The sequence below is a fragment of the Phaseolus vulgaris genome, chromosome 5 (genome assembly GCF_000499845.2).
Source record: "Phaseolus vulgaris cultivar G19833 chromosome 5, P. vulgaris v2.0, whole genome shotgun sequence".
NCBI lineage: Eukaryota > Viridiplantae > Streptophyta > Magnoliopsida > Fabales > Fabaceae > Phaseolus > Phaseolus vulgaris.
The window spans coordinates 35396402-35407283 of record NC_023755.2 but is presented as its reverse complement, the minus strand read 5'-3'; the positions used below and the strand labels follow the sequence as shown (position 1 = coordinate 35407283).

The window sequence follows — 10882 nt, the reverse complement described above, 5'->3', positions numbered from 1 at the left end:
AAGAAGTATTAAATAGGAATGATAATTTATAACTTGTGTATTTGAGTTACAGTCGTTAGTAGTATAAGTATAAATCAAGTATTGATATAGATTGAATAGTACATATACATATAAATAAGAGATAAACATTTTGAAGGTTTGATAAGACCCAAGTAATGATTCTAATTCTAACTAAGTTTGAATGTTTAAATTAATCATTGATACCCTTTTCATTTTAGTTCATGTCTCAGTGGTGTAACAGTCAGTACATTCTTTTATGGCTAAACAGCAAAATTATGAACCAATAAGAGTTTGATTGCATGAAGCCTTTTTATGAAATGGGAAATAATGAAAATATATAAAAGAATAAAAAAAGGAAAGCAATAAAGGGATCTTTTCATGGTGGCGTAGGGTATCAGTTGAAGAAGCTTTTTGGCACCTACAAATACCCCCCATTTCCCCTTCTTTCACTACCATCAACCACCACCATTCCTCTAACATCATCTCAAGCGTCACAACCCTCACCCTTTCCACCTTCTTCACAACTCTCACCCCCACTCATCTCAAAGTAGACCTCTGTTGAATGCTGTTCTGTTGCTTAAGGTAACTATTCATCCAAGAAATTGTTTTTTTTAGTGTTTTAAGCTTCCCATTTGTTTTTTTTTTCTTTAAATTTGCATGCGTATGTACCTAATATGTAACTTCAAATTCTGGTATCATCACTAGTTTAGTTTACCTGATTCTCAGGCTATATACATTTTGTTTGGCATTTTCTTATTGGTTTTTCTTGCCTTTCATGCAGATAAGTAAGTGTTTGTGCTTCTGTTTGTGTTTGGTACTAAAGATGTCAACTTGTACGAACAAGAAAATCCAATTACCTAAGTCTCGGAGAATAGACGAAGAGACTCTTCTGATGCAGAAGCAGGGCATTGTCACCATTTTGGGATCTAACAACGATTCTGCAACTTCTCTTCGACGCACTCTATCCGCAGACATGTCTTCCAAGAAATGGCTTTCTCAAAATGGGTTTTCTCCCAAGAAAAAGATCGCTTCCTCGGAAGAAATCTCTCGCTCGCTTACAGAAGCCACTGCCGCTGACTCATCGTCTTCGTCAGAAGATGACAACAGCGAAGAAATGAAACAAAACCGGTGCCAGATTTGGAAGACAGTTCAAAAGAAGGAGGAGAATGTGGACAAACTGGGAGAGTTTGACGTATGGAGTTCAATTTTGTCGAAGAAAGGAAACGAAGAAAGCTCCAAATTAACAACCCTTCCTTATGTTCATCCACTTGTGAGAAGGTCAAAGAGCTGTCTGAGTGAAAAGAGTCTCCAGATATGCACGGAGAGTCTAGGATCCGAAACTGGTTCAGATGGGTTCTCTTCTTATTCACCGTCTGAGACAGAGGATTCAGAGGAAGAGAAGGAAGAAAAAGAAGAGGAAGAGAGAGAGAAAGTGGAGCTTTCACACGAGGAAGATTTTCAAGTGCAAGAACAAAACCATGCAGTGAAAAAATCTTCTCCTCGTTCTTTTCCTCCGCCACTCCCTTCACTTCACATGCGATCCCACCGTGACAACGGAAGGTTGTTCATAGAAGCTGTGTCTGTTCCTTCTCTGAACCAATTTTCTGCTCAACGAGAAAATGGTCGCCTTGTCCTCAGTTTTGCTGAAATCTCCGAAGAAGAAGCAGAAGAAGAAGAAGAGGAGTTCGAGGAAGGTGATGATGAGGCAGAGGAATTTGAGTGTTGTGTGAAGGAGCAAGAGCATGCACCCATGTTGTTGTCTAGTGGGTTTGGCTTAGCATTAATGATGAACAAACCAAGTGGAGTAGGCGATTCTAACAGAAGTCCAAAATGGTCGGAGAAGTTCAACAATGTGGTCAATTTTAAGGATGTTGATGTGGCACAACATAGTCCTCTGCCACCAAGGCCAAGGGCTCGGATAGTTCCCTCATCTTCGGGTGCTTTCAGTTCTTATGAATACTATTGCAAAACCAAGCCCAACTCAAAAACCATTCCTTCTCCTACCACGATTACCTTACAACACAACAATTTCAAGAGTTGCAAGGATTCTAGGAGGTCTTTTCTGTTCGGGGAACCTTATTGCATTGCTACATAACCTGAGATCCTGATTTGGTCTCATTGCTAATTCAAAACTTGTTACTCAACTCAATCACTGTTTACTGCTGTAGCATTCTCTCTCCACCTGGTTCCACTCATTCAGGGAACTGTAGTCAAATAATACAAAATTGAGAGGGTGAGAAAAAGATAGTGAAAGAGTTTTAATACTTTTGTTTGTAATTGTAAGATCAGAAAAAAAAAATTTCTTGGACAGTGTCATGAATTATATCTGTGTTGTCTATGCTATCAACAACTCCATAACCAAAGTTTTTCTTTGACCATCCTTTTGCAAAATATAGACCAATGGGGTTTCAAAATTGGTCGTGCCCTTTCTAAGTGGTCTTATGTTTTGGGAACAACGTGATCTGTCCTGTGATATTTTTGCCTCTCCACCACTCCTGAGATTAATCAAAGATAGTGGCTGTTATGTGCTTGATTAGAGACATGAAAGATCGCAAGTGATATTGAACTTGATCTTTATAGTTTTTTCTCCTCAATTTCTCTAATGTGTGTCATCTCTAAAGTTAATTATCACCACTTGAACTTTCCACCATCTTTTAATGATGTGATTAAATGTGAAAAACAATTATGGAGAGAACAATGACCACATCATCAACTTTTAATTCAATTATATCTTAACTTCTATTTTTGCGGGTGGAAAAACAATACCACCACAAATTCAATTAGCCATGAGTGTGATTTTACTTTTTAAATATTTGAAATGATTTTTAGTATATATTATAAAACAAATTATTTTACCATCATTCAAAAGTAATATATAGAAAAAATAAATTGTAAAAATCTCAGCAAGTCATATTTTTTAATGAAACACAATATAAAAAAAATATAATTGTTTTGTCTTGTTTTTATTAAATAAAAAAATATATTACTTAATTGAATTACGTAACTATATATATTAATTTCAAATATTATTTGCTAGCTTGATTATATTAATTAATTAATTAATTTTAGTTTTAGTTTTAAACTAACTCTATTAATTAAGTAATAGTGTTTAAAAAATATTGAAAAATGTCAGGAGTTTAAAACTAACAAAAAAAATATTTTTTGTAATAATTAAAAGCATACATGTGTATTTATATAAAGAATTAGCATAGGAATATATTAAAAAATATTTTTATTTATGAGAAACATTTGTGAACAAGTCTGTTAGATAGACTCTTAATTGCATTTTACTTTAGTGATCTCGAATACCAACATACCTATGTTAAAAGATCGTAAGAGAAAATTTTATAACCCGTAATATTTATTGCTGTTTAGGATTAATGAGATGTCTAATGGGATTTTAAAATCGGTAATAATGCATTAATTATTTTTTTGTTTAGTTTTAAAATGGCAGGATATATTATTGGAAAATAAAGTGTAATTACTTTTTGTTTTTTTAACCCACCCACCCAATTCCCTTCACCAATAATGTTGGTCCATAGCACCCATTTCCCCCACATTATCATTATTTTTTTTCTTTTTCAGCCTTTTCAGTAAAAACAAAATGGATCTGACGAAAGAAAAACAACTACTACTCAATAGTAGTGCAAAAACTAAATACTGTACATTGGGTAATAAAAACTAATATATAAGTGTTTCGAGAAGGCTCTCTTAACAAAGATTTTGATGCCCATAACTTTGCTTTATACTAGTAGTATCCAACACGAAATTACACAAAATAGTATAATTGTCACACATGTGTAAAGCAAATTATATTTTGCTAGTTTGCTTCTTCAACTTTACTTTTAGTATAACAAAACTATATATTACTTTTGTCCAATTAAATGAGAAAAATATGAGCAAGTTTTATTTTTTTTATTCTTTCATAATATCTATATCTAATAACTAATCACATATCTCGATTAATTGACCCACCTGCTCAATCAATCAAGAAATTTTTCAAAAATATCTATACTTCTTTTTAGAAATGTTGCATACTAATCCACAAAGAATGAATCAAACAGTTAAGACTAATAAACACTAAAATGCTCTTACTTTGATATAAGTGAAAAAGTCTTAAACCTCCAAAAAGTTTATAACTCAGTTATGAATGTATAATCGTTCAATAATAAAAGTGTTTTTAGATTATTTGGAATGTCCAAATTAATTTTCAGTTTTAAACATTGTGTTTATATTTTATATTTTTTATATTTAACTAAGAACACATTTACATGTTATCTTCAAATATTTTGAAGTAAGTAAGATCACAATATGATTGAATTTCATTATTAGACCAACATCTACTGTCAAAATTGATAGGATTTTGCTTAAATCTTTTATAGTTATTTATGTTAGAATTTTTATTTAATTTTATCAAAATATATTTTCAATAACTTTTTCATGTATCAACAATGTTAATGTTAGATAGTTCATATAGACCAGAAAAAATATATTTTAATCACACTCATGCACAAATAAATAGTCATATTTCATTTCAAAATTAATTTTAATTATAAGGGTAAAATTGTAATATTATAATTTTATCAATAAAAAACAATTCATCAAGTACACTCATCATATCACTCATAAAATTTTCTTTCCTTACTTTTCAATTTTTTTTCTTAATTCAAACAACCTCGTTTTTTTTTTCTCAAATTCGTCATTTTCCTCTTCCTCAAATTTATCCCTTAATCCAAACAAAACATAAGTGCTTTAAAGAGGGGGAGGAATTAAAAATTGTTCTTGTTTCTTTTTTTTAAGGAAAATAAATAATGAGGAGGAAGAAAGAAGAAAAATGTGAATATATATATATATATACTTATTATTTTGTATCTTTCTATTTGTGAGTTAGGGTGATTTCTTTCTACACCTAATGATGTTGTCCGACATAATTTTTTTTTTAAATATTTATCCAGATTGTACAATCTAAAATACAAAATTTTCATTTTGAAATATACAATACTTATGCAATCTAGATATATTTCAAATTGTACAATCTATATGCATTTCATATTGTACAATTCAAAAATGCATATTTTGCACAATCCAAAATATAAAAAAATCACAAATTTTAATTTCGAATTCTATAATTAGGAAGTCTCCAAATTTCAATTGTTTAATTAAAAACATTAAAGAATAATTTAAATATTTTTAAAATATGGTATTATTGAAGAAAAACATGGAAGTGCAGAAAAAAAAAATCGTCATGAGTTGGCAAATAAAATGGGTATTTAATACCAGTTGGCATGTGCCCTCAAGGCACATAACCATTTTAAAAATATAATAATCTTAAGAAACACTCAAAAGCCCAAATTCAATTGAAGTGGGCCAATATACCATTGCTTTAAGAGTATTTCTTTCATGACTTTCATACATTTCTTTTACACTCTCTAAACATGTTTGTCATTTTCAGATTTTTTTTTTTCATGTTTATCGTTTTCAAATTAGATAATTTGAAAGTTAAAAATGTCTTTCGAATGGTATAATTTGGAAAAAAAATAATTTTTGCAATCTGAAGATCATTTCCTTTTAAAAAATAATTACATAATCAGCAATTTATTTTTGGTTTTTCGATTGCACAACCAATTCAGAAACCATATGATCTTCATAAAAAAATGGGAGTGGTGCCAGAGGTTGGTTCTAAAGATTGGTTTATCATTTATAAAAGAAAACTGTTATATGTATCATCTAATTTATAACTGATAAAATAAAATGGGTAATGTCAATTATATATAAAGATATTTAATGAGGGTAATATGATTGTTTAAGAAACAACTACACCAACCATTAAAGTGTTTCCTTTTTCGGAAATAAAATAAAAAAATGAAATATTAATAAGAGATATTAAAAGTGCATATTAATGTTTATCTCTTTTTTATAATAATTACTTGATACTAACTTGAACCAGCTCTAAAACGACGTTTCGTTTTAGTGATATAGGAGACGGAAGGGATATAGAGTAATAAGCGTAGTTTGATTGTTGAACTAGAGATAATAAAAGCCCTTTTTCAGGAATAAAGGGAAAATAAAACAAACACTGCGCTAGAATATTATGTAATTGTAAGCCATACATACGGCGTCAAAAACTGTGGTTCGTGAGTAGAGAGGTTCCAGAGGATTCTGAGAGTTACGATCGGCGAATCTCGTTTTCAAAGCTAAAATTGAATTGAATAGTGAATTCCACCGAAGCGAAATGGGAGACAAAAACCACGCGGCTACCGTCAGCGACGATTTGCTTCTCAAAAACTTCTTCGCCGAAGTTAGCGAAGTTGAGAGGGACAACGAAGTCCTCAGGTACTTCTACGTCTTTCTCTGTCTGCGTATGTTTCGCTGTCTCGTTGTGTGCTTCTGAATTTGTTTTTCTGCAATCTCTCTTTATTTCGTGTATTTTTTTTAATGTATGCGTGCGTTGATGTTGCATGTTTAGGTTAGGTCATGGTTAGGGTTTCTGGATAGTTGTTCCTGTTTAATTATTGTATCTGTTGGAGAATTTATGTTGTGGTTTTGAAGTGTTTGCTTTTTTAATTATTTTGATTTGGACCGCCGAAGCTTCCAGCTGAGATTTTTTGCGTGATACAAAATTCTGTCGGTTGATTTGTTGGAACGTTGATGATATGCGTCCGCGTGAGGATGGAGATATGTGATTGGCATTTTATTTTGCTTTCGTGTTTGAATTTCAGTTTTTCATAGATGCGATATTTTTGTCAGATTTTTCGTAATACCGGCGAATTTTAGTATCAACGTTTGGTCTGCCGTTATGTATTTATGCCGGGAAGAAGCAAATTCATTCGCATGAGTATATGATTGGCCTTTGATTACAACTTGAGAGAATTATTTGAAGTGTACATAATGCTAGCATTGTATGTGTTGTGCTCTTCGCTGGCTGGAATAAATTGAGTATTATCTTTGACGGAAGATGTAACAAACTTGCAAGGAGGCCTGAGGATGGAGCTGAAATTAGTAATTGATGGTTCATTCATTAATGATGAACAATGGCTGAAGAAAGGGCGCAAGCTTGTGTAGTTGTGAACTTTAAACAAATATATTCTTCAATCTGCAATTTTAAAGATAGTCTTGATTCGTAATCGCTATTACCAAATATTTATGTTGAAAACAATAAATTTGGTATTGTTTCTACTTTCTAATCAACATTCTCTGGGTTTTGATTTTCTTCACAGGATTCTCTCTTGTTTTAAGCTGAATCCATTTGAGTATCTAAACCTATCATTTGATTCATCAATTGATGATGTGAAAAAACAGTACCGCAAGGTAATGTCTTCCTCGTACTGAGGGCTGCTTCAACTCGTCTGCTGGCTTATCTCTTAACATATTTTTGCCAATCTTGTGTAGTTATCATTGATGGTTCACCCTGACAAATGTAAGCATCCACAATCAAAGGAGGCTTTTGGAGGTACATGACTACATGCTTTATGATAGCCTCCGAAGAATTAAATATTTTACTTGTTTATCTTTATTTGAACTTGTTGATTGTCCCATATTTTCTATGAACGTTGCCATTGTAGTCCTTATAAGACAGAAAATCCTCACCCCGTGAACTTGCTTCTTTGGTTAGGCCTAGTTTATATCTATTATGGTATCGCGGCATACTCAATCTAGATATTGAGCCACATTTCGATGTCCAGTGGTCTTGGAGTTGAGCTAAGATGTCCCACATCAGCCAGGAAAATAGACAAAGTAACCTTTGCATTAGACTAAGCAATTTTTCGCTCTTGAACTAGCTTTTGGGGTTGAGTTGGGCCCCATTCATTTCAAATAGAACTATGTTTTGTTACTTTATTGTTTAAAACATGTCTTTTTTATTTACTATCCAGAGTCCTGAAAGCAATTGCTGTGATCATACAGCAGAGAATGGTAAAACACTAGTAAAGTTCTACATACCTCTCCAATCAAAGACATAATTTACTTAGGGACTATAGCTTGAGTCCAAAACTTGTAATTTCCTTCCGGAAGACAAATAAGTGCATAAATGTACTGAGCCATGTTACTTTTAGAATAATTATTGACTAAAAGCTTTGACATATTGGGAGAGATTACTTCTTTCCTCGGCATATATGATGGAAAATAGGGTTCAAAATTAGTAATAGTGTGTGCCCCTATGAATGCATCCTTTTTCTCACAGTTACTTTGATATAGCTTCAGGAGACATACTACTGTGAATTTATAAACAGTTCTTTCAACGTATTCTTGTACTTACCTTTTTGTAGTAGATACTGTTATTAATTACCACTTTGTACTATCTTCTGTATCTACTTCAGCTTAACCTATTACCATTGGTATTTTATGTGTCATTCAACTGCTATTTGGTTCGATATTTACCCCTTTACTTACTGGTTACAACTACAATATTGGAGAGTCTGAAGCTGGATCCTATTTTTTTACTCTGTGTGTGATCAAATTGATTCTGTATTTTGAATGTGATTTCTAACATAATGATCTAAAGTAGTAGTTTTTCAGCTATAGGGTTCAGAAAAATAGAAGTTTATATTTTTTAATATTTGCTGTGGTATTTACTTGAATGGATGCAGCATTAGCAAAAGCTCAACAGTTATTACTGGATCAAAATGAAAGAGATTACCTTCTTAGCCAAGTTAATTCAGCCAAAGGTTAGTTTTATATTTGTCTTTTGTGCTTGGAATCTAGTTCTGAATATGTGTCTTAAAAGTGCTTATTGTTTCCGCTAAGCTTTGTAGCCTGTTCTGAATTATTGTGATACCTGGTTTACTATCTTTGTCGTTCTACCAAAAGTAGTGTTTTTCCCTCATTGCAAACCCCAAAATTGTGACTTGGGATCAAGCTTTCTTTTGTTGTGTTTTCTTTTCCCATTTATCTTCTTATTTTTGTTTCTTTTTATGCGCCCCCCCTAGAAGAAATGCTTATTCATGGGAAAGCTAGGTACATATTAAAGAAAAGAACTAATTTTATCATCGATATGAACTGCAGAAGAACTTAGAGCAAAGAGGAAGAAACAGCTCAAGAAAGATACAGCTTCAAAAATTAAGTCTCTGGTTGAAGAGGTATGCATAATTTTATAAAGGTTCTTTTGCAATTTTAAGATCTTTAACACCAGAATTTGCAACCTAGAATATTAGAATAGTCTCCCCTTGTGTGTGTGTTGCTTATTGGTGGTGTCTGTCTGTACCTCCCTAGTGATCCGATTACACACTCAATGCTACGATTACTAGACTTTGATATTGAAAACTCAGTCTATCACTATTTGTTAAGAGACAATACCCTTGCTTTTTAAGAAATTCATTTTATTTTTTTCTCAGGGAAAATATGATAAACAATATGAACAGTCAGAGGAATTCAAGCAGGATCTCAAGGTCAAAGTTCGTGAACTATTAACAGAACAAGAATGGAGGAGAAGAAAAATGCAAATGAGGGTATGCTCTAATCCACCCTTTCCAAATTTTCACGTGTCTTTGAAAATGTTAGTAACAAGTCAGCGGGATCATTTGGAGATAATTTATTCCTTTTAAGTTATTCGATATTATTTAGATATCTGAGGAGGAAGGCAGATTGAAAAAGGATGAAGAGGAACAAAAAGAAATGTGGAAAAGAAAGCGTGAACACGAGGAGGAATGGGAAGGAACACGAGAGAAGAGGGTTAGTTTTCTATGACTTCATCTTTAAACTTCATTTTATACATCAAACCTTTGGCTAAAGCATTTTTTTTTCTGATGTGTTTCTTTGATATCTACAATGAAGTTATAAAGATTTCCAGAATTTGGCAATATTTTGTTCACGTTCAACATATTCTTCTGGTTTTCTGTATTATGCTTATCTTTAAAGTGCCAGTATATCTGGTAAAATAATGAAAAGAATTTTTTAACATAAGTAACACCATCGCTGGGGATACAGTAGAAAATAGTTAAATGGTCTAGTAGTTATTACTAGAAAAATGATACATTCACAACCTTGTTCTAGCATACAACCCTTTTTCTTTGTCTAAAATTTCAACTTTTGTATGATATGACAATACCCTTTTTTATATTATCATAGAGTTTTTATATCATCATAGAGGTTGTATACTGAAGCAGGTTGTCAATGTATCATTCCTCTTATTACTAAGTTTAGTCACAACTGATGAGCAGCCTCTCCTCTCAACTGATACAAGGGTTCCGTTTTTAATTCTTGCACTTTAAGCCTACACCTGTCTTTTATCTGAAGCTGTTTAAAAGATAATCTGAATTTTATAGGCATGACTTGTTTTGATTCTTGCATTTACTTGCCTTGAAGCTGTTTAAATATTATCATGCTTTTTCATCGTCTGTTTAAAAAATAAGCTGAATTTTCTTGGCATGCCGTACTTTTTTCTTATAAATTAATGCAATTCATCATCAGGTATCCAGCTGGAGAGATTTTATGAAGGGTGGAAAGAAGGTGAGATATCTCGTATACTTGACTATTCTGTCTGACATGTATTGGAACTAAGATTAATAATATTATGTACCATTTTGTATGTATGCAGAATAAGAAAGGGGAAATTCGCCCTCCGAAGCTTAAGACGGAGGACCCCAACAAATCCTACGTTCAAAGGCCTGTAAAAAGAGGTTAGGGGTATGGGTTCTTCCATTTGTTAGAAGATGATGACAGCTATCAATTAAACCAGGTTATCTTTTGTATCAGTTTGATTGTTACCTGTATACGATTTATGTTAATGGAATGTACACCTCCAGCGAATGAATGTCCCTTTTTCGTGGGATGCTAGGACGTCGTTACATCCCCATACTGACACATAGGAATTATTAAATATAAAAAACAAACTTATGACTACTGGCCATCCGCACTGAAGCATTGTAATGTTACGTTAGACGTGTTT

General features: G+C 32.5%; 2 protein-coding genes across 2 annotated transcripts; both read left to right on the top strand.

Annotated features, from left to right (window-relative positions):
• Positions 1 to 448: 448 nt before the first annotated feature.
• LOC137835592 (protein FAF-like, chloroplastic) lies at positions 449 to 2323 on the top strand. The gene is made up of 2 exons (XM_068644176.1): positions 449 to 582; positions 782 to 2323. Exon 2 carries the CDS (start codon positions 824 to 826, stop codon positions 2093 to 2095), a length of 1272 nt encoding a protein of 423 aa, XP_068500277.1. The 5' UTR covers positions 449 to 582; positions 782 to 823; the 3' UTR covers positions 2096 to 2323.
• A 3652-nt stretch (positions 2324 to 5975) lies between these two features.
• LOC137835591 (J domain-containing protein spf31) lies at positions 5976 to 10836 on the top strand. Its single transcript, XM_068644175.1, has 9 exons — positions 5976 to 6333; positions 7218 to 7308; positions 7390 to 7450; positions 8586 to 8663; positions 9001 to 9074; positions 9330 to 9443; positions 9559 to 9666; positions 10405 to 10443; positions 10532 to 10836. Exons 1-9 carry the CDS (start codon positions 6233 to 6235, stop codon positions 10616 to 10618), a joined length of 753 nt encoding a protein of 250 aa, XP_068500276.1. The 5' UTR covers positions 5976 to 6232; the 3' UTR covers positions 10619 to 10836.
• Positions 10837 to 10882: the final 46 nt, after the last annotated feature.

What these genes read in the sequence shown, in the direction of transcription:
- LOC137835592 (XM_068644176.1), top strand. Translation starts at nt 824, where the DNA reads ATGTCAACTTGTACGAACAAGAAAATCCAATTACCTAAGTCTCGGAGA.
- LOC137835591 (XM_068644175.1), top strand. Translation starts at nt 6,233, where the DNA reads ATGGGAGACAAAAACCACGCGGCTACCGTCAGCGACGATTTGCTTCTC. An exon ending in AAGGAACACGAGAGAAGAGG is followed by an intron (nt 9,667 to 10,404) that starts GTTAGTTTTCTA and finishes ATTCATCATCAG; the next exon opens with GTATCCAGCTGGAGAGATTT. An exon ending in TTATGAAGGGTGGAAAGAAG is followed by an intron (nt 10,444 to 10,531) that starts GTGAGATATCTC and finishes GTATGTATGCAG; the next exon opens with AATAAGAAAGGGGAAATTCG.